This window comes from Capricornis sumatraensis, chromosome 2 (genome assembly GCF_032405125.1).
Source record: "Capricornis sumatraensis isolate serow.1 chromosome 2, serow.2, whole genome shotgun sequence".
In the NCBI taxonomy this organism is placed as follows: Eukaryota; Metazoa; Chordata; class Mammalia; order Artiodactyla; family Bovidae; genus Capricornis; species Capricornis sumatraensis.
The window spans coordinates 16,061,082-16,084,721 of NC_091070.1; the positions used below are offsets into that span (position 1 = coordinate 16,061,082).

Consider the following 23,640-nt stretch of genomic DNA (forward strand, 5'->3'; position numbering starts at 1 on the left):
TTGAATTCTTTTATCCGCTCTTTTCCCCGCGTCCAAAAAAGATTGACTCCGAACCCGGAGTTGTTCTGCTGCACTCAACAGGAGAGTTCACTGCAAGGGCCGAGTGCTGGGGTTGACGCTTGGGCTGCTGCAACCGCTGATTCGCAGTAAAGGAGTCCAAGACCCATGACTTCCAACAGAACGAAAACAGCCAATCAGAACGAGGACAGACAGATACAACCCAATCTAGGAGCCAGGCTGAGAGTGGGGGCGGGAACAAGGGCTGAGGTAGACTCAGGTCTGGAGCTGTGCTGGGGCAGTTTTTTTGCTGCTGCTGCTTCTGTGCTGAGAGCACCCTAGCCAGGTAGGGTGTATGTGCGGGGGAGAGGTAGGTATCTGTGTGGCTTCTAATGGAGAGGATCCGCACAGCCTGGAAAAATGGAGATGGGATAGAAGGAGGATACCCGGGAGGCAACCTTGTAGGGAGAAAAGAGATTTCAGAGACCAAGAGCAGCGGGAGCTGGGAAAAGGAAGAAAGCTTGTTAGGTATAGACGAGTGAATCGATGAACGAATGAGTGGCCACTCTGAGCCTGGCACAATGCGAGGAAGCTTTGCTTCCTAGTGTAATTCTTATAATAATCCTTGGAATAGGTAATTTTAATCTCCATTTTGCAGGTAAGGGAACTTAAGCTGTAAAGTGTGAATTACTTGCCCATGGTCACACAGCTACTGAATAGTGAGACCAGGAAAGGAACCACTGACTCCCGACTCTACTAAAAACACCACACCTTTCCTGGCCTGGGTCAGGGCAAAATTGGGGAATACAGGTTGGATTCTCTCAGAGGCCCTCAAAAGCTTTGAGGAAGCCGTGCTGAGGGACTGGCAGAGCAATTTGGCAGAGTGCTCTGGCTCTGCCTTCACCAGCTATCTTCTGGAGTTTCGGAGAGCTTCTGTGAAATGGGCATAAGTTCTGTCAAAGAGGGAGGCCATCCATGCAGGTTTTCTGACCCTGAGAGCTTAAGTCTCCTACTGAGGGAGGGAGAGAAAACAAGGAGGAGGGGAGGGGAGGGGAGTGTGTGTGTCTTGGCCCATGCTGGAACTGCTCATGATTGCATTAGAGCTCAGTCTCTCTGGACTTTGACAGAGTCCACTTTTCTGACCCATTTGCACTGAGACTTCCGTCCACTGACCCTTTTACCTCTGGAACTTTCTTTGTTTTCTGATGCGTCATACCATCTTGAGCCATTACTGATGTTAATATTTGTTTCAGCTTAGTAATGTAGGACTATAACAAAAGGCCTACTGTCAAAGTGATGAAGGAAGCCTGATAATTTATCACCACTTCAGGCCAAAGAAATTAACCAGACAGTAGATAAACCATGGGTCACATACCAAAGATGGGAAGAATCAATTCCACGATTAGATTTCTATCTACATGGTTTTTATTTAAGCATGATAATTTGAATCAGTGCTCAGCAAGGGTTGATCTAACATTTTGTTCTCTTATTTAAATGAATACTTCATACCCCGATGGTATTCTCTATACAGTGAAGACAGGTGGCTATGGTTTGCTTGCCTCACTCAAGAATGGAAACTTCATCAGAATATGCTCAGTGAGACCATCTTAGAGACCCATAGACCATGTTTTGTATCTCAGCTCTTTCATCTATTGACTGTGTAACCTCAAGCAGGTCACTTAACATCTCTGTGCCTGCCCTCATCTGTTAAGTGGAAATATTAATAGTGTCTCCCGACTATGTTTAAGGATTCAGTGAGATAATAGATGGGTTTCTGGCCCAGCACATAGTGTATACAAATAATCAATCACTGTAATTTCTTCCACAACCCAACACCGACGTAGCTGTTCCTTCTCCATCTAATTTTCTCACTATTTCTCAAGTCACCACAATTTATTTATTTTTAACTTTTATATTGTTTTTCTAATTTATGGAACATGGAATCCCTGTGAACCAAAGTAGAGAAAACTTAAAGCCTGTAAATATTTCCCTCAAGCCATACATGCCACTCAGACGTGCAAGACTTCTCTGTGCTGGGAAGGATTGATCAGCAGTAGCCAGGCAGGTGTCTGTCAGTAGATTTATAATTACCTTTGAGGTACTTGCAGTACAAAAGAATGACGTGAAGCACCAGGTTAGAAGGAAAGATCCCAGGGGTCTGATTCAGCCAAGAGAAGAGAGTTCTGCTTTACGCTAATATTTTGGAGAAATCCCTTAGCCGGAAATAAGCATGGTGCTACTTGTTGCACAGTATACTGCTGACTCACCATTAGTATGATGAAATATTGAGACCAATTTCCAGAAATCGTTCATTAGAGTCCGTTTTATTTCTTGGTAGTGATGTTTGGACACCTCCCTCTCTGTTTCCTTTCTTTCCATTTTTTCCACAGGGTCTGTCATTTCCACCCATTGCATTATTTAGCCTTTTTTTATTACTCTTGTCAGCACACTTTGAGTTAAGGTAGATATTCAAAGGCAAAGTGCCAACCCTATGAAGGGGGCACGAAGGTAGATGAGCCTCCGGCACTTGGGAGAGGAGTTTATGAAATGGCTGATGAAGTAAGATTAGTACCGCCCTCATGAATGGGACACAGGTTAACTACAGAGCTTATGGTTGAAGCACGTTAACCATCTGTTGTCTCTTGCCCTTTGCTTTTGTTTCCAAGGCAAAAAGCCCTCTCAGGTTGGAGGGGAGCCATGAGCCGATTCCTGAACGTGTTACGAAGCTGGCTGGTGATGGTATCCATCGTAGCCATGGGTCACTCGCTGCAGAGCTTCCAAGACCACACCTTTCTCTATGAAAAGCTCTATACCAGCAAGCCAGACCTCGGTAAGAAAGCAAAGACCTCCATCCTTTGTGGGAGTGGCCTAAATGGTGGTCCCCAGCCCGGGCTGCACATCACAATCACTGCAAAAAACTAAAACCAAACAAAGCACAGGGGGCCAGTTCCCTGTCCAGACCTGATTACTGAATCTCTCACCCCCTGGATGTGTCACAGGAAGTTCTTTTTAGAAACTTCCCAGGTGATTCTGATGCTGCATAAGCTAGTGATCCTAAGCCACTATGTGGTGGATAACAATTGGTCCATTTTGCCCGCAAGCTTCCCTGAATACCTTTCCCTTCATTTTACACTGCCCTCAGCAGCGGGGCTGTACAAATACCATTACAAGGACATGTGAGGAAACAGACTTCTGATGACTCTGATGCCTGATGAGGAAACCATGAAGAAGGTTTTCCTATTAGCTTCTTTTGGAAATCAGGTCATGGCGCATATCATTAATACCCTACACTGCATATGGAGAATTACTAATCCAAGGTCTTCCCAAACCATGACACAGATCCTGAAAAGATATCCAAAATCCCTCCAGGTTGGTTTCCCACATGAACTTCCACAGGCCCACGATGGCTTTCCCCAGCGTCCTGAGCCTCTCTGCTGGAAAGTGGTTGCACATTTCAGCTTGTGCTTCCTTCCTTTGATACGTGGGGTGGCTTGAGCTGCAGCACCATTTCATAGTAGCGACAATTCTATGTCATATTTATAGGTAACCCAGATTCAGGTTCTCACCTAGTTCACATTTCTGCAGCCTCTGGGTATAAAATGAAAGTAAGAAGGCTAAGGCTCACTTTGAACAAAGCTCAAGTATAATAGGCTTAGAGAACCTGGAAAAGTGGGTGGAACAATTCCACTTTTCGCCCTCCAGTGCTGTCCTCTGGTGGTCCAGGAACTCTGTATAGATTCACAGGGTTTTTGAGGTCATCTGTCCTAGCCCTTTGAATTTAAAATTGAGACAGAAAAGCCCAGAGGTTATGTGATTTGTCAAAGGGCATATAGGTGAGCAGAACTGTGTGTGTGTGCACTTCTGCAGGCCTGCACGCACACACAGCTCGGAAATAGGTCCCTCGTGACCTCCTGGGACTTTGCTGGTGATAGCAGGAGCCTTGAGCATCCAGTAGAAGAATTGCACCTGATGCCTACTCTGGTTAGCATTACTGAGATACTCCATTTTCAGTTCTCACTCATAAAGAGATGTATAGAAATAGAAAAGAGAAATTTCCTGTCGTTTCATCAGAAGCGCTATCAAAATGCTTTATAAAGAATGTAAAAAGAAAAAAAAAAGAATCTAGCTCTGCAGGACTAACCGCTATATTTTAGTTTGGGATATTTTTCTCAAAATGACTACCATCTAAAGATCTTTAGGGTTGTGAATTTAGTGTTGCTGTCTGGTTTTCCAAAGGCTGGAAAATCCTTAAAGGAAAATCATGAAGGACATTTTGGTTGTGAATCTTGTCCCTTAAAATTTCTCTTGCTCAGCAGACCAGGAAAGGAAGTATCCTTGCTTTTCACCATAGATCAATACCAGTACATTAAAATCAACAAGGCAAGGCTTTCAAAAATACCAGGGGTGTCCTGGGCCCACCTCCATAGTATATGATTTAACTGATCTGGTATCCAGGTCTTGGTAATTTTACAAAATTTCGTCAGTTGAGTCTAATAAATGCCCAGGGTCAAGAAACACTGTTATGATGGACTATGATTTAAACATTCTGGAGAAGACATTTAGCATAGCAGTGCCAGAATGAAGCTAGCAAGAGCAGAGTGGCCCCAGCTAACACGGAGCTTTGTTCCCTTCCTGCACGCACAGGAAACCAGCCTCATTAGTGCTTCATTCACATGATATAGATCTGAATTCAGGAGATCCAGGGACCTGGGTCTCTTAAAGACCAGGTGTGGGTGTCTAGACAGGGCTCAGTATTTCTGTGTTCTGTCCTGCATCAGCCTCACTGAAAGTCTAACCTCCTAGGCATCTTGCATTGACAGACCACTTGCCACCGTGTTGCCCTACACTTATCCTGATTCAGACTCACTTGCTTCGCCAACACCAGAGCAGATTCCAGGCAGACCCATAAACCACTACCCAGGAGCTACTTCCGAATTGGGCTGTTTGTTAGGTTTTTATTCTTGGAATTCGCCCGCCCAACTGTAGGCGTTTGAAGAGGGGCTGAACCAACTTTCCTTCTGGAATTCTTTCCATTCCTTCTAGTTCCCACGTGCAGCATCAGAGCCTGTACTTTGCCCAGCCAAGGGGATTGCAGGCTCAGCTCTCTGACTGCTCCAGTGAAGCTGGAGGAGTTTGGAGGGAACCCTGACACACCCTTCTCAACACTCCTGCTTGTTTCTGCTGCACAGTGAATGGCCTCCAAGCTCGGACCTTTGGAGTCTGGACACTGCTCTCATCAGTGGTTCGCTGCCTCTGTGCCATCGACATTCACAACAAAACGTATGTAAAGGAGGGAAGAGCATCTCCCTGTGTTGGCAATGGGTGCTAAGCAGAGCCATTGTGTTCTTCCCTCGAAGACTTGTTTATCCTTAAAATCAACATGGCAAGGATTAGAAAATACCAGGGGTGTCCTGGGCCCACCTCCCTAGTATATGATTTAACTGTTCTGATATCCAGCTCTTGGTAATTTGATAAAATTTCTTCAGTTGATTCTAATAAATGCCCAGAGTCAAGAAGCACTATTATGATGGACTATGATTCCATCATATGGCCTATGATTTGATATAGTAGCCTAGGATGTGAAGATAAAAGATTACTAGGTACCATTCCTTCCAGGGCTAGAAAACATCACAGGCCTGAACGTCTTTAAAGCTTAAAAATCTTTGAAATGAACACAGCAAACTGGTTATGTTGTGATCCAGTGGCCTGCATCACATCCCTCTACTTTACTAATGAGTCAGCCTTTCTTCTACTAAAGAGGTAGTGTGCTTGCTGTTTTTAGAGAGGCCATGGCATGCCTATGCTCACATTCCTCCTTGAGAGGCAGGGATGAACAGAAATCACGATCCATGATGTCATGAGCTCATCAGTAAGTGGTTGTGTGTTTACACAGAGTCATGAAGGGAGGGTCACAGAGAACCGAGGACTCTTCTGTATTCTGCCTCTTCAGAGGACTCACACAGACTGCGTGCATGTGTGCGTACACACTCATGTCCAACTCTTCGACCCCATGGACTGTAGCCCACCAGGTTCCTCTGTCCATGGTATTTTCCAGGCAAGAATATTGGAGCAGGTTGCCATTGCCTGCTCCAGGGGATCTTCCTGACCCAGGGATGGATCAAACCTGCATTTCTTGAGTTCCTGCATTGGCAGGCAGATTCTTTACCTCTTTGCCGTCTGGGAAGCCCTCATACAGACTGCTGCTGCTGCTAAGTCGCTTCAGTCATGTCCGACTCTGTGCGACCCCATAGACGGCAGCCCGCCAGGCTCCCCCGTCCCTGGGATTCTACAGGCAAGAACACTGGAGTGGGTTGCCATATCCTTCTCCAATGCATGAAAGTGAAAAGTGAAAGTGAAGTCGCTCATACAGACTAGTGTGGAACAATTGCAGGCAGTTGCAGCCCCTGGGCTAGAAAGTGTTGTAATCTAAACTGGCCACTGGAGGGGGCTTGAGCTTTCTTCCGGCAATCAAGGTGGAAACTGCTCAGGTCCCCAAGTGAGGCCACCAAGAGTGTCATACTAAAACACTTTTGTGTTAGCCAGACTCTCAGCACCTGGGCAAGATAGGAGATGGTGATATTTATTGAGCCCCTCTTATTATACCACATGCTTCCCCCATGACATTGATTAAGTCTTCTCCTAGTAGCCCTGGGAAGGAGTGATTTTTGTTGTTGATTTTGTAGATTTGCGTACTAGAGACTCGATTCATTTAAATTGACGAAGACCAGGACAAGTGGGATTTGAGGGCTGTTAGCACTGCGATCTATTCATCTTTATTTTTTTGTTTTTTTGAACCTGAAACTATGGTTTACTTGTTCTACACTGACGTATATTTTTGGAAGTAGCATGCTGCTGCTGCTGCTGCTGCTAAGTCGCTTCAGTCATGTCCGACTCTGTGCGACCCCATAGACGGCAGCCTACCAGGCTCCCCCGTCCCTGGGATTCTCCAGGCAAGAACACTGGAGTGGGTTGCCATTTCCTTCTCCAATGCATGAAAGTGAAAAGTGAAAGTAAAGTTGCTCAGTCGTGTCTGACTTAGCGAGCCCATGGGCTGCAGCCTACCAAGCTCCTCCATCCATGGGATTTTCCAGGCCAGAGTACTGGAGTGGGATGCCATTGCCTTCTCCGTGGAAATAGCATGGTTTAGTGGAAACACTCTGAGGCCCAAGAAGGAAAACTGGAAAATAGGCTCTGGTCTCATTTCTATTGGTAACTAAGTTTGAAGCAGCAGGTTCATTATAGACCTTCTCTGCATCTCAGTCCCTTCATGTATAAAATGAGACTTGTGTATCCTCTCAGGGTGACTGGGAGGGAGTAAGGGGTGCATAATCATTTTAACGACCTTTACCATGATGAAGAATTACTGACAAGTAGAAGGGGTGTATATTTCTTTGTTGTGCTTTGAGGATGAGCCGAGACAGCTGAGACTTATCTTTACCTCTCTCACCCATTCATTACCCCTTCACCCAACACAGGACAGCCAGAAATGCTGACTTCTATTTCCAACCTTTTTTTTTAAACCCTGGGATTTTAGTCCATGTGCTTCTGATATGCTCTCTGATTCTATCCCCTCCCTAACCAGAAACTTGAAATCAATTCCCAGCTGTTCTTACTTTCTGAGACAGTCTGTATTCTGCCCATTTAATGTGTATTTCTCTAAAGAAACCTATTTTCACTAAAAAAAAAAAAAGACATCAACCCCATACATACATGTTTACTAAGTATGTAAAAATATGCATAGGAATGATAAAAATCAATCTTAAGATGTTAGTTCCTTCGGGGGAGAAAGGAGGCAGGACAATGGGATCAGGGTGGAAAAGGATCCACAGGAAGGTTTGATTGAAATCTGTAATATTTTATTTCTTAGGAAAAGTATCTGAATCAAAAATGTCAAGATAATGAGATTTGATGGAGTAGGGTATTGGGTCAGTTCAGTTCAGTTGCTCAGTCATGTCCGACTCTTTGCTACCCCATGAATCGCAGCACTCCAGGCCTCCCTGTCCATCACCAACTCCCGGAGTTCACTCAGACTCTCATCCATTGAGTCAGTGATGCCATCCAGCCATCTCATCCTCGGTCGTCCCCTTCTCCTCCTGCCCTCAATCCCTCCCAGCATCAGAGTCTTTTCCAACGAGTCAACTCTTCGCATGAGGTGGCCAAAGTACTGGAGTTTCAGCTTTAGCATCATTCCTTCCAAAGAAATCCCAGGGCTGATCTCCTTCAGAATGGACTGGTTGGATCTCCTTGCAGTCCAAGGGACTCTCAAGAGTCTTCTCCAACACTACAGTTCAAAAGCATCAATTCTTCGGCGCTCAGCCTTCTTCACAGTCCAACTCTCACATCCATACATGACTACTGGAAAAACCATTGCCTTGGGGTAAATTCTATTATGTATGATTTTTTGTATTTTTGAAATATTTCATCATTTGTAAATTTCAGAAAGAAGAAATATACCAGCTATCAAAGTGGTCCATGTTCCTATAACTTCTGTCTTCTCCACCTTCTTGTCAAAACTGAGGAACGAATTTTTCTCTGAGGTTATCACTGTGTCCTCCCTCTGACCATTTTGCTAGGTTAAGATGCAAAGTATCTTAAGATGCAGGCCACATTGCAAAAGCATCTAAAAGCCCCAGAAGGTCCCTTGCTACCCATTCCTCATTCATGCCCTTCATTCGGTGGCATCCATCAGATGAGCACTGACCAGCCCCTGGCTAGACAGGTGCAAAGCGGGCTTGGACTAAAGACAATTTGAGCAAGTAGAATATGGAAATGTGATTGATCCAAAATCATCTACACTGCCTAGGAATGCCATACCCCCAGACTCTGCTTTGCTATCACTGGTTTCACCACCTTGCTAAGACTTGCAAAGGCACTCTGCTGGGTCATTCTCCTTGATTTAGCAGCTCAAAGCTTCAGTTTTGCCCTAGACATGAGGAAAATTGATGTGATCAAGCATCCAGATCTTTCACAGGACCAAGTCTCCTTTTTCTTTAGCTATAGTCATTACCTGGGTTTTGATTTGTGTGTTTCAAGTCTGACCACTTCCTCTGCACTGAAGAAGTTGTACCTTCCGTCCCGTTTCTGTCTGTTTCCCTGTAGGCTCTACTACGTCACGCTCTGGACCTTCTTCCTCGGCATGGGGCACTTCCTCTCTGAGTTGTTTGTTTTTGGGACCATGGCTCCCACGATTTTCATCCTGGCAATCCTCACAGTGGCAAGTAAGCATCGAGTGACCCTGGAACTCCCACAGGAGCCGTCCCAGCTCTAAGGACAAGCCTTATACAACTAATCTAAGAAAGCATGGTGCTTAGGTCAGCCACTAATCTTGTCTATCTGTATTTAAGGTATCTCAATCCTGGGCATGCTAGTGGGGCTCTGGCAGCTAGAAACAGAACCAGGATCCAGACAGAAGAAGAGAAACTGAGGCCAACATCCCCATGCCCAAGACTTCATCTCCTGCCTTTGCTTGCATCTTCCATCCCTATGACCTTCAATTTCATTTCTGCTCCATCATCCACTTCTAGCCTTTCACATTTGGGTTTTTTTTCCTTTAATTTAAATTTTAAGATATAACATGCATATAGGAGGTCAGTACCATTTAAATGTATGTAAAGAATCATTTTAGAATGAGTCCTCTGTACCTCCATCCAAATCAAGGAACTGCCAGTATATCCAAAGCCCACTGTGTACACTTCCGCAACCCACAGCCTCTTCCAGGACCGTTTTTCCAGCCTTCGGCTTTTTCCTTTTATTTTTAACTGTCGGCTATTTTAACATAGAGGAAACAGCTGTGTGAGCATGGAAAGAGCACTGGAGCCCAAGGACAAGGCACTGGAGCAGACGGCTGCCATCCAGACGCAGCCCTGAGCCCCTCCACACTGGCAGAACCCTCATGCACAGAGTATAGATGCGAGAACCCATTCGCTACTTCAGCGAGTGTTTACTGAACACTTACTCCATGCCAGACACTTGGGAAGGAAACATGAATGACCCAGGCAATGTCCCTGTAGTCAAGAAACAGACTGTCAACAAGCCCACACCTGAAAGAACGACCCCAGGCAGTGCTAAGACTCTAGAAAACCAGGTACCGTGATTCGGAAGAGGAGGGAGGTACAGAACCTAGATCCCTGGGAAAAGCCTCTCTGAGGAGGTGGGATCTGACTTGAGTCACAGGCATCATGTGTCTTCATATGTGAGGCAGTATCTAGGGCAGACCTAGCTGCACTTAGTCTTGTTCAAGGACTAAGGTCACTGAACTACAGAATGGTGACGTTCCTCATGAAAGGCAGGAGTTGCAAAGGGAGCAGGGGGCTTGTGAAGGGCCTTCCCAGCCAGTTAAGGCTCTTCAGGTGAAAGGAACAAAGTCTTCCTTAAACTAGCGGAAGCGATGAAGATAACATTGGCTGACAAAACTGAACAGAGGATTGTAGGCTTCAGGAATGGTTTGATCAGGACTCAGTTCCATTTCTCTGGAGTTCTTTTGACTCTGCCCTCCTGCGTTGGCTTCATCCACAGGCTGGCTTCCTTTATGGTACCAAAAGTGGTTATAGCAATTCCAGGCCTCATGTCCCCTCCTCGAAAAAGAGCTCCGTGGTATGAACTATCTTTCCCTTATCAGCCATTGTAGGAGGCAGTAAGAAAAGCAGTGATCTTACAGAGAGTTAATGTTCGGGTGGCGGTCTGCAGGGAGCCCACCTCAGAAGAGAATGAATGAAAGCACAAGACATATGGATCTCCTCGGCGTGCCTCGAGGAAGTGTGATTCCTGATAAATAAAGGCAAGATCCCGGAGGAGCTACAGATGATACAGGGTATTTGGCAGATACTCTGGCTATTCGGTTTCTCAAACAGCCCGGGCTTGGCCCCTTCCCAGGTGATTTAAAGTGGAATCCTACTGTTGTTTGTCCGCCTAAGGATTGCTGACAGATAGGATCAGAGTGCCCCAGACGCAGTCAGCTCGCTAGAGAAGAGATGTCCAGGAAAGCGATGACTGCAGCCCATTCTCGTAACGCACATAAGGTGAATGCCTTGCGAAGGGGAGAGTGACAGGAAGGGGAGCAACCCAGAGCTGCAGAAAACAGCACTGGGTTCCGGCCCAGACAGTCTGCTGCATGACTGCTGTGCTTGTAGAGCAGACACGCCAGCCACCCTGGGAGATCAGCCAGAAACCACAGTGGGCTCCTGGCAGCAGGCACTCTCGGGTAGCGCTGTCCTCGCTTGGCAGCAGGCACACTGTCCTCGAGTGGACGCTGTGTGGAAAGCAGTCCTAGTCCCGTGTTAGGCACTGAGTTGCAGTCCCCAGATAGGCCAGGTGTAACCTCTGCAGCCTCATTTTAAAAATAACCCAGTCGATGGCAACGTCTATGCAGCAGAGGACCACCTCTCATGGTATGGAGCCCCCACCCCTCCTTCCCATTCCCACCCCCAAAGCCGTCTCTGCCCCACAAATGATAAGGCAGACCACGTGGAGAATCTATCGCTGCCTTGATCATCCGATATTAACAAGTAGAAAATGACTAATTATGTTTTTAAAATGAAACAATGGTTTCAACAAGCATTTTGTTTATGCATTTTAAGGGACTGAAGAGTAAACACTTTGGCCTCATCAAAAAGTGAAAAACCATCACTGTCCACTTCCCTCCCAGCCCTAACTTGGTCCTCCTACCAGAAGTTTGACTTTGCTTATGTACAGAGGATCTGTGCACACAGACACAGACACCACGTGCCCACCTCGGGTCCTGACCCAAGCACCGCTGCCACGCAGGCAACTCCAAGGCGCTGAGGCCGAGGCAGTGGGCACAACTAAACCGCACAGGCGTCTTGATTACAGAGCTCAGGGCACAGGAGAACTGGCACAGACGTCTTATTTTCAAGCGATTGTCCCCAAGCCGTTGAGTACAGCCAGATGCAGGCAAGGCATGAGTGGTCAGCTTGGGCTGGTTGAAAGGAGTCCCTTTAAATTCAGGGTGTCTGAGAAAGGATTGTTGCTGGAGAAGGGGTGAGGAGAGGGTTTGGGGCTGCAAACACTGTCCCCACCAGAGGTGGACGTGCTTACCTAATCCAGCAGACCCGAGTCCCTTCAAGGCCCCCCACTCCTTCTTTCCTTTCACCTCTTGGGAGACCCTTGGAGTTCTCAGGGCAATGATCCAGGTGAGTTTGCAGTGAAGGACACAGACCATGGGCTGGGCTCGCCCTTCCTCTGGAGGACATCTCCCTAGAGAGGGGCTGGGGCAGGAAGGTGAGGGAGCAGTCAGGACTGACTCCAGGATTCTCTCTGCCCCCCCAGCTCCCAGAACCTGCAGAGGGAGGGCGGAGCCCCAACCTGTGTGGTGGAAAGGGCATCCCCCCCACAGAGATAGGGCAAGCTCTGGAGTGACTCCCAGGAAGCAGAGCGCTGTCCTCCAAGACACAGATGTTCCTCCCAGTTCCCCCAGAAGCTGCTCGGGTGAAGGCCGTGGGGCTGGCAGGCAGAGCTGTGCTGGCTGGAGAGGTGGGGGCGGTCCGAGTCCCCCGAGTCGCTCCTCTGCTCTCTCAGAAATGCTCCTCCTGGACAGTGGTGGGGGCTTTGTTGCTCTTGCTGTCCTCCTCCTCCTCCCCCTCCTGGGGTTTCTATAAGACAGACAAGGAGACAGCCCTTGGGGTGAGGAGGTAGGGACTCCACCCTGCTGAGTATCTGCCTGCCTGTGCGTCTGGAATCCAGGGGAAAGACCAGAGTCCCAGGCACTCAGCATCCCCGACTGAACAAGGACGAGGACAGGGGCTCCGGTCATGCACAGTGCTCCCCAGACACACACACCATCACGACAGGAGCAAAGGAGGAGCGAAAAGGTCAGCCTTCCAGGACACCACAGCCTCCAGGGACCATCTCACTGTGAGTGCCACCGAGCTCCGGTCACCCTCCTCCCCTTCTGACAGCCTCGCCCCACCTGGATGGACTCCCACGTGCCTGTGGAAGGGCCAGGTCTGCCCCCTTCTCAGGAGTGCTGACTACCCCCGGTCAGGGGCAGCCCCCAGGGGAGGAATACAGTTACCACGTGTGTGGAACAGATGCACAGGGAAGTGTTACAAAGACAGGATGCGGTATGGCTCACAGTATGTACATACTAATATAGCTCCCCAGAGAAGAGGAGGCTTGGGCTGTTTGCCATCAGATTTCTTGGGGAGGATGGCTCAGAATTAGAAGGTATTCAGGGTCACACTAACTGCCAACTTGGGCGTTTGTCTGCTGTTTCAGGAACACTTTGCTTCTTCCCTCAGGGGCTCATCTCGCTCCCAACAAGGCCTTGAGCACAGGCCGAGCCCCGCACAGCTCTGACCATCGAGGCTGGCGGAGCACACGCAGGCCACGTCAGCTGGAGGAAAAACTTTCTTTCTCAGAACATTCTAAAGGCAGCCTGTTCAGAGGCTACAGCAGTAGATCCAGCTTCCAATTGTCTATCTTGCTACTGTTTTGGCTGAGAATCTCAGCCCGAACCCCGAGACGCCCTCGTTCAGCCGCCAGCAGCCGATTTCCACTGTTCAGTCCATCTCCTCTCTTTGACACACTCATCACACACACCTGCCTCCTCCAGTGCCATCACCTTGAAATCACAACCAAAAGGCTTATGTCTCTTATGGCAGAAAACTACCAACTGGCAGAAGATGCAAACTGTCTTCCTCAAGATGACTCATGAGCCCCCAGTTAGAAGTTCTGGCTCTTTCTGCCAATGACACACCTCACTGATCAGAAAGCGCAGCTCCGGCCCGATGCGCTCCCTGCCCTGTCCTCCCCTGGCACTGAGGCTGACGTCCTGGGAGGGTCTGCAGGTCCTACTCACACCCGCCACCTCGGTGGGGAAATGACGGCTCCTTCACGATGCCCTCTGACAGCCCTGACTCCCCTGGGCCCAGCCCCGCGTGACTCTGACCCCCGTCCCACCAGCCCCCCAGGTGCATCCAGGACAGCACCGTGAGCCTGCACCCACTGGCCTCCTGGCCCAACTCGCGCTGCTTCCTGCAGTCCACACGCACAGGACTGAGCCCTCACCGCCTGCTGGGTAACAAGCCTGGCCCACGGGGGCAAGGAACTGCCTGCGAGACAGGGAAATGTGAGACGACCTAAGTAGCAAACAGGAGGAAACGGACGTGTGTACATGGGGATGTGCGGTTGGGGGGCAGTGGTGTAGAAAGGTTGTCAGACTCTCCTGCAGAAACAAGCAGGGTAGAAAGCCCAAAGAGAGGGCTGCCCAGGCAGTTCAATGGTTAAGATTCTGTGCTTCCGCTGCAGGGGGCATGGTTCTATCCCTGATCAGGGAAGTTTGCATGCTGGGTGGTATGGCCAAAAAGATAAAAAACTCAATGGCATAAGCATATCCATAGAAAACACTGGGAAATGACTAAAATGTTACTAGATTATCTCTGGGCAGTAGGACTATAGGCAACCTTTACTTTTGTCTCTTTGCCTGTATCTGCCCAGGAAAACACAGCTTATAAACTAAACATAGTAAAATCTTATCACTTGACACAATGCATCACATTGCAAATTGAAATATTTTCAAGAGAAATCTATCCTGTTTTTTTGCAAGGACCTTTACTCCAGGTTCAGGATATAGTCACCAAAGTTCCCAAATCACATGTTTCCTCATCCTTGGCTCAGAGACAAGCCCATCTCCACAGGGGTGATGGCAGGGTTCTCACAGACTCCTGAGAAGACCGCCCCTATCCCAGGCTTTCCCTGTGTCCCCACTGAACGTCCTGTCCCAGGCGCCTTGCCCCACCTGCTCCCTGCCAACTCCAGAGCATAAGATCAGACGACAAACAGGAACTAAAGATTAGCACCCATGAGCCAGCACATGTCCTTAATATACCTCTTTTAGACACCATTTTTGCTTGGGGAAATTGTCAAGGATTTTCAAAATTATATATACTCAGCATTGGCCTCATACATTGCTGAAGCAATGTCCATTGGTAGTACTGACAGACCTTTCGACAGGACAATCTGGCAATACACAGGAAAGTGTGAAAATTGGGCATAATCAGCCCAAGTCAACCTCAGCCAAATTTCCGCAATAAACACTTCTGATTTGGGGGGAAAGAGGATGCAGGTTTTCTTGTTTTTTGCTTTTTAGCTCTAGGTAAAGTAGACTCTGTGCTCTAACTCCTTAACCAGGAGTAAAGAGGAGGAAATGTCACATACAGGTGCATTGAAATAACTGTGTTCATCTGAGACACTTGGACTTCCAGTAACGCCTGGATTGCTGGCTGAGATTTCCATCTTGGATCTTTCCATCACGGGTAGCTCCAGGGATGAACAGCAAACTGACTGTCATTGAACAACTCAGATTCATGGTCAGTAGACCTCTAACAGCAGCTGTTGGAGTCAGCCAACCAAAGCTGGCTGGCAGGAGAAACTTCATCTCCAGAGAATTCGCCAGAGTCTGCTTCCCAGGGAATCCAACCTGCGACAGCTTATGCCAGATATGTTTCATAACAGCAAACACTAAGAGATCTGGAAGGTGGCTCACCCATCACTTGGATGGCAATAAAGACCCCATCAGTGGTACCTGGGGTGCAGATATCTCCAGGCAAAAGACAATACATAAAGTCTAAATTTAGAACATACATGATGAAAGTGGTTTATGAACAGCAATGCAAAATAATGTAAAACAAGAGTTTATGAAAGACAGACAAGAAAATTGAAGATCCACCTATAGTTTTTAAAACGACCCCTCCAATGAAGCAAATATACTATCTTCATGAAAGGGAATGGAATAAGTTCACAGAAGAACCTAGAATATAGAGATTAGAATTATATGGTTTCTGGTGTAAATTAAAATTTAAAGTCCCAATTTTCAGTTTCCTAATCATTTTGATTAGCAGTGGCCACAGGACCAGAAAAGGTCAGTTTTCATTCCAATCCCAAAGAAAGGCAATGCCAAAGAATGCTCAAACTACCACACAATTGCACTCATCTCACACACTAGTAAAGTAATGTTCAAAATTCTCCAAGCCAGGCTTCAGCAATATGTGAACTGTGAACTTCCAGATGTTCAAGCTGGTTTTAGAAAAGGCAGGGGAACCAGAGATCAAATTGCCAACATCTGCTGGATCATCGAAAAAGCAAGAGAGTTCCAGAAAAACATCTATTTCTGCTTTATTGACGATGCCAAAGCCTTTGACTGTGTGGATCACAATAAACTGTGGAAAATTCTGAAAGAGATGGGAATACCAGACCACCTGACCTGCCTCTTGAGAAACCTATATGTGGGTCAGGAAGCAACAGTTAGAACTGGACATGGAACAACAGACTGGTTCCAAATAGGAAAAGGAGTACGTCAAGGCTGTATATTGTCACCCTGCTTGTTTAACTTATATGCAGAGTACATCATGAGAAACGCTGGGCTGGAAGAAGCACAAGCTAGAATCAAGATTGCTGGGAGAAATATCAATAACCTCAGATATGCAGATAACACCACCCTTATGACAGAAAGTGAAGAGGAACTAAAAAGCCTCTTGAGGAGAGTGAAAGAGGAGAGTGAAAAAGTTGGCTTAAAGCTCAACATTCAGAAAACGAAAATCATGGCATCTGGTCCCATCACTTCATGGGAAATAGATAGGGAAACAGTAGAAACAGTGTCAGACTTTATTTTTTAGGGCTTCAAAATCATGGCAGATGGTGACTGCAGCCATGAAATTAAAAGATGCTTACTCCTTGAAAGGAAAGTTATGACCACCTAGACAGCATATTGAAAAGCAGAGACATTACTTTGCCACAAAGGTCTGTCTAGTCAAGGCTATGGTTTTTCCTGTGGTCATGTATGGATGCAAGAGTTGGACTGTGAAGAAAGGTGAGCCCCGAAGAACTGATGCTTTTGAACTGTGGTGTTGGAGAAGACTCTTGAGAGTCCCTTGGACTACAAGGAGATCCAACCAGTCTATTCTGAAGGAGGTCAGCCCTGGGTATTCTTTGGAAGGAATAATGCTAAAGCTGAAACTCCAGTACTCTGGCCACCTCATGTGAAGAGTTGACTCATTGGAAAAGACTGATGCTGGGAGGGATTGGGGGCAGGAGGAAAAGGGGATGACAGAAGATGAGATGGCTGTATGGCATCACCAAGTCGATGGACGTGAATTTGAGTGAACTCTGGGAGATGGTGATGGACAGGGATGCCTGGAGTGCTGCGATTCATGGGGTCACAAAGAGTCCGACACGACTGAACGACTGAACTGAGCTGAACTGAAGCTAAGGCCAGATAATTCAGAGTCTTGGATGAGAGTGAACACAGATTGTATTTTAAGATAAAGTAGGAGCACTGGCAGCTTTTGAGGAGCTGAAATTATTGTTTGAAGAAGATAAATCTGAGAGCAGAATAATTCATAATTGGCTATGATAGAAATAGTGTTGCATTGTTAGAGAGATTTCCTTGGTTCTAATTTTCATTTTAGCACTCACTGCTATATAATGTTTAGAAAGTTCAGTTAACTTTTCTGGGCTTCTACAGAATCATCATCCGTAAGATCTATATGAAATTAGGTAGGAGGGTCTTTATTAAATAATTTTTTTCAGCTTTGCTTCCAGGTTAGTCTAGCTACTGCTGCTACTGCTAAGTCGCTTCAGTCATGGCCGACTCTGTACAACCCCATAGACGGCAGCCCACCAGGCTCCCCCGTCCCTGGGATTCTCCAGGCAAGAACACTGGAGTGGGGTGCCATTTCCTTCTCCAATGCATGAAAGTGAAAAGTGAAAGTGAGGTCGCTCAGTCATGTCCAACTCTTAGGGACCCCATGGACTGCAGCCTACCAGGCTCCTCCATCCATGGGAGTTTTCAGGCAAGAATACTGGAGTGGGGTGCCATTGCCTTCCCCGTTAGCCTAGCTGCTGCTGCTGCTGCTGCTAAGGAGGAAGACCAAATATAAAATTATACTCTTTATCCAAGTGTGAGGTAATAATAAGCCAGGGAAGTAAAAGGATATATAGGAAAAGGAGGCATATGGGTCAGAGAAGTCTCTTTCGAATTGGTTGAGTCTTAAGAACCACCAGTAGACTTAAGTTAGCCAAGTTATGGTTTGAAAACGATTAGGAGAAATCCCTAACTCATACATTGACTGTGATATGACCTTAGGTCAGCCAATCCTATCTGACCTAATGTGAAAGAGTAAATAGTTTTCGTTAAGACCGTAAACAATGGGCTTCCCTGGTGGCTCAGATGCTAAAGCGTCTGCCTGCAATGTGGGGGACCTGGGTTTGATCCCTGGGTTAGGAAGATCCCCTGGAGGAGGAAATGGCAACCCACTGCAGTATTCTTGCCTAGAGATGTCCATGGATAGAGGAGCCTCGTAGGCTAAAGTGCATGGGGTCGCAAAGAGTTGGATACGACTGAGCGACTTCACTTTACTTCACTTAAACAATGGAATTCCTTAGGTTATATTCTTTCCTGTTCACTCCACTTTCCCTCACCCTAATATCTAATCTTTTACCTAATTCTTTTGTCTATCGTGGATAAACACTTGTGCTCATCTAGTTCTCTCCACCCCTCTAAGGTGAAGTTGCTCAGTCGTGTCTGACTCTCTGTGACCCCGTGGACTGTAACCTACTAGGCTTCTCCGTCCATGGGATTCTCCAGGCAAGAGTACTGGAGTGCATTGCGATTTCCTTCTCCAGGGGATCTTCCTGACCCAGGGATCGAACCCGGGTCTTCCGCATTGGAGGCAGACGCTTTAACCTCTAATTACTGCTGCAACCTTTGTGATTAATTGGCAAGGAAACTAAAGGATTATAGAAGCAAGTTAAGAAAATTAAGCCAGCTTAAATCAAACTATTTTCACAATATTTCAAGCAATTTAATACTCAAAATTATTTATGGAAACAGTAGAAAAAGAGAATGATCCAGGCAATAGAAGCATATTTAATGAATTAAAGGGTAGATACCATGTCCTAGATATTCTCACAGTTCTTTTCCATGTCTAATTTCATCAACAATATAAAACTTTTGATGTATATATAACTGCCATTTTCAGAATAAGAAACCTAGGTTTAGAGAGAAAGTAACTCACTAGCCCAGGGTGGCACCGTTGACATATTGCAGACCTGGGATTTGAATCTTGTTATTTCAGATTCCAACATCCACACACTTGTCAACACTTGAAACAACTACAGAAAGCAGCTGAAGATGGGAGACTGAATCTCAAATGAATGTTTGGGGGTTTAGTTGTATATTAAGGACTCTTTAGGTTAAGGCTGATAAATGATGATTTAAAACAGAGCTACTTCATTATGGAAGGAAGAATGGAAAGATTGCAGGAGAGGGCTGAGAAATGTACACCAACAGTTTCCACTGAACCATGGGACTCTGAATTATTAGTCTATTACGTATAGTTACAATTCCTTGTACTATGCCTTTCATTTCCTATAAAACTTTCCAGAATGGCACACTTTTTCACAAGATCCTATCACTTTTAAATTATGGTCAAAATAAACTCCAAATGAGCATCTTCTCTACTATTGCTGGTATTTCTGAGTGGCAGTTTCTTCTAGCATTAGCAAGTCAAAATAACCACAGTTTCTATGTTTAGAAGAATATAATTCTAATCTCTATATTCTAGGTTCTTCTGTGAACTTATTCCATTCCCTTTCATGAAGATAGTATATTTGCTTCATTGGAGGGGTCGTTTTAAAAACTATAGGTGGATCTTCAATTTTCTTGTCTGTCTTTCATAAACTCTTGTTTTACATTATTTTGCATTGCTGTTCATGAACCACTTTCATCATGTTCTAAATTTAGACTTTATGTATTGTCTTTTGCCTGGAGATATCTGCACCCCAGGTACCACTGATGGGGTCTTTATTGCCATCCAAGTGATGGGTGAGCCACCTTCCAGATCTCTTAGTGTTTGCTGTTATGAAACACATCTGGCATAAGCTGTCGCAGGTTGGATTCCCTGGGAAGCAGACTCTGGCGAAATCTCTGGAGATGAACTTTCTCCTGCAGCCAGCTATGGTTGGCTGACTCCAACAGCTGCTGTTAGAGGTCTACTGACCATGAATCTGAGTTGTTCAATGACAGTCAGTTTGCTGTTCATCCCTGGAGCTACCCATGATGGAAAGATCCAAGATGGAAATCTCAGCCAGCAATCCAGGCATTCCTGGAAGTCCAAGTGTCTCAGATGAAGACGGTTATTTCAATGCACCTGTATGTGACATTTACTCCTCTTTACTCCTGGGGATCCACTGTTAGAACACCGAGTCTACTTTACCTAGAGCTAAAAAGCAAAAAACAAGAAAACCTGCATCCTCTTTCCCCCACAAATCAGAAGTGTTTATTGCGGAAATTGCAAACTCACCTGGAACATTGCCCTGAGAACTCCAAGGGTCTCCTGAGAGATGAAAGGAAAGAAGAGGTGGCCCTTGAATGGGCCTTGGGTCTGCTGGGTTAGATAACCCCATCCACCTCTGGTGGGGACAGCGTTTGCAGCCCCAAACCCTCTCCTCACCCCTTCTCCAGCAACAATCCTTTCTCAGACACCCTGAATTTAAAGGGACTCCTTTCAACCAGCCCAAGCTGACCACTCATGCCTTGCCTGCATCTGGCTGTACTCAGCGGCTTGGGGACAATCGCCTGAAAATAAGACGTCTGTGCCAGTTCTCCTGTGCCCTGAGCTCTGTAATCAAGACGCCTGTGCGGTTTAGTTGTGCCCACTTTCTCGGCCTCAGTGCCTTGGAGTTGCCTGCATGGCAGCGGTGATTGGGCCAAAACCCGAGGTGTGCCCGTGGTGTCTGTGTCTGTGTGCACAGATCCTCTGTACATAAGCAAAGTCAAACTTCTGGTAGGAGGGCCGAGTTAGGGCTGGGAGGGAAGTGGACAGTGATGGTTTTTCACTTTTTGATGAGACCAAAGTGTTTACTCTTCAGTCCCTTAAAATGCATAAACAAAATGCTTGTTGAAACCATTGTTTCATTTTAAAAACATAATTAGTCATTTTCTACTTGTTAATATCGGATGATCAAGGCAGCGATAGATTCTCCATGTGGTCTGCCTTATCATTTGTTGGGGCAGAGACGGCTTTGGGGGTGGGAATGGGAAGGAGGGGTGGGGGCTCCATACCATGAGGAGTGGTCCTCTGCTGCATAGACGTTGCCATCGACTGGGTTATTTTTAAAATGAGGCTGCAGAGGTTACACCTGGCCTATCTGGGGACTGCAACTCAGTGCCTAACACGGGACTAGGACTGCTTTCCACACAGCGTCCACTCGAGGACAGTGTGCCTGCTGCCAAGCGAGGACAGCGCCACCCGAGGGTGCCTGCTGCCAGGAGCCCACTGTGGTTTCTGGCTGATCTCCCAGGGTGGCTGGCGTGTCTGCTCTACAAGCACAGCAGTCATGCAGCAGACTGTCTGGGCCGGAACCCAGTGCTGTTTTCTGCAGCTCTGGATTGCTCCCCTTCCTGTCACTCTCCCCTTCGTAAGGCATTCACCTTATGTGCGTTACGAGAATGGGCTGCAGTCATCGCTTTCCTGGACATCTCTTCTCTAGCGAGCTGACTGCGTCTGAGGCACTCTGATCCTATCTGTCAGCAATCCTTAGGCGGACAAACAACAGTAGGATTCCACTTTAAATCACCTGGGAAGGGGCCAAGCTCGGGCTGTTTGAGAAACCGAATAGCCAGAGTATCTGCCAAATACCCTGTATCATCTGTAGCTCCTCCGGGATCTTGCCTTTATTTATCAGGAATCACACTTCCTCGAGGCACGCCGAGGAGATCCATATGTCTTGTGCTTTCATTCATTCTCTTCTGAGGTGGGCTCCCTGCAGACCGCCACCCGAACATTAACTCTCTGTAAGATCACTGCTTTTCTTACTGCCTCCTACAATGGCTGATAAGGGAAAGATAGTTCATACCACGGAGCTCTTTTTCGAGGAGGGAACATGAGGCCTGGAATTGCTATAACCACTTTTGGTACCATAAAGGAAGCCAGTGTGTGGATGAAGCCAACGCAGGAGGGCAGAGTCCAAAGAACTCCAGAGAAATGGAACTGAGTCCTGATCAAACCATTCCTGAAGCCTACAATCCTCTGTTCAGTTTGTCAGCCAATGTTATCTTCATCGCTTCAGCTAGTTTAAGGAAGACTTTGTTCCTTTCACCTGAAGAGCCTTAACTGGTTGGGAAGGCCCTTCACAAGCCCCCTGCTCCCTTTGCAACTCCTGCCTTTCATGAGGAACGTCACCATTCTGTAGTTCAGTGACCTTAGTCCTTGAACAAGACTAAGTGCAGCTAGGTCTGCCCTAGATACTGCCTCACATATGAAGACACATGATGTCTGTGACTCAAGTCAGATCCCACCTCCTCAGAGAGGCTTTTCCCAGGGATCTAGGTTCTGTACCTCCCTCCTCTTCCAAATCACGGTACCTGGCTTTCTAGAGTCTTAGCACTGCCTGGGGTCATTCTTTCAGGTGTGGGCTTGTTGACAGTCCGTTTCTTGACTACAGGGACATTGCCTGGGTCATTCATGTTTCCTTCCCAAGTGTCTGGCATGGAGTAAGTGTTCAGTAAACACTCGCTGAAGTAGCGAATGGGTTCTCGCATCTATACTCTGTGCATGAGGGTTCTGCCAGTGTGGAGGGGCTCAGGGCTGCCTGGATGGCAGCCGTCTGCTCCAGTGCCTTGTCCTTGGGCTCCAGTGCTCTTTTCATGCTCATACAGCTGTTTCTTCCATGTTGTCCGGTTCTGCTTTCTCAAGAACCTGTTTCTTCTTTGTGAAGAAAACAAGAGAGGGTTCTGGATGTTCAGTTGTGTGCTCAGAATTTGGAAGGTGGGGACAGAGAGGAGGAAGATTTGACTTCATGAGAACTGAACAAGAGACGAAAGGCAGCCGGGTTTACCTGGGTCTTGCGCTGTCCTACTCATTATGGTGTATTTGATCTGCAGAAAGCTGGGATCTTCCTCTGCTAGGCCTCAGAGGAGGGCAGGGGCACTCTGGGCTTAGGGGCAGCCAAAGTACCAGGACTGATCAGAGCAGAAGGTTTCTCTATTTATCACAAATCTTGTTACACAAATGAGGCTTACTGGAGAGTCTAAAAATAGCCCAGACACTTCCAACCCTGATCCACCTGTAGGCACAAGGACAGGGGCCATGCTCACTGGCCGGGGAGCCCTTCTTGGAAGAACTGCTTGTTCCATGGATGGTTCAGAGTCTTGGGTCCTGCAGCAGAGAGAAGCCCAACCCGAGTGGACAACCCCTCAAGGCAGCCCTTGGTGGCCATGCTTTGGGCAAGGCAGCAGCTTCAGGTTTCACAGTTTGTGTGTTATCACCACACAAGTCAATTCAACACTTAAAAATAAAAGGAAAAAGCAGAAAGCTGGAAAAGTGGTCCTGGAAGAGGCTCTGTGTGGGAGACGGGCACACAGTGGACTTTGGATATCCCGGCAGTTTCTTGATTTGGATGGAGGTACAGAGCACTCATTCTAAAATGATTCTTTACATACATTTAAATGGCACTGACCTTCTGTATGCATGTAATATCTTAAAAGTTTTTTAATTAAAGAAAAAAAAAACCCCAAATGTGAAAGGCTATAAGTGGATGATGGAGCAGAAATGAAACTGAAGAGCATAGAGAGGCAAGAGGCAAGCAAAGGCGGGAGATGACGTCTTGGACGTGGGGATGTTGGCC

General features: G+C 46.8%; 1 protein-coding gene across 3 annotated transcripts; it reads left to right on the plus strand.

Annotated features, from left to right (window-relative positions):
- Nucleotides 1-298: 298 nt before the first annotated feature.
- Nucleotides 299-15,047, plus strand: LOC138074054 (ergosterol biosynthetic protein 28 homolog). 3 transcript variants are annotated; one of them, XM_068966067.1, is made up of 6 exons: nucleotides 299-343; nucleotides 2,664-2,827; nucleotides 5,187-5,277; nucleotides 9,097-9,215; nucleotides 9,342-12,867; nucleotides 13,254-15,039. In XM_068966067.1, exons 2-5 carry the CDS (start codon nucleotides 2,695-2,697, stop codon nucleotides 9,419-9,421), a joined length of 423 nt encoding a protein of 140 aa, XP_068822168.1. In that variant the 5' UTR covers nucleotides 299-343; nucleotides 2,664-2,694; the 3' UTR covers nucleotides 9,422-12,867; nucleotides 13,254-15,039. The 3 variants fall into 3 exon arrangements, with proteins under 3 accessions (XP_068822168.1, XP_068822169.1, XP_068822167.1); XM_068966068.1 differs by having other exon boundaries at nucleotides 308-367; nucleotides 10,616-12,867; nucleotides 13,254-15,047; XM_068966066.1 differs by having other exon boundaries at nucleotides 308-367.
- Nucleotides 15,048-23,640: the final 8,593 nt, after the last annotated feature.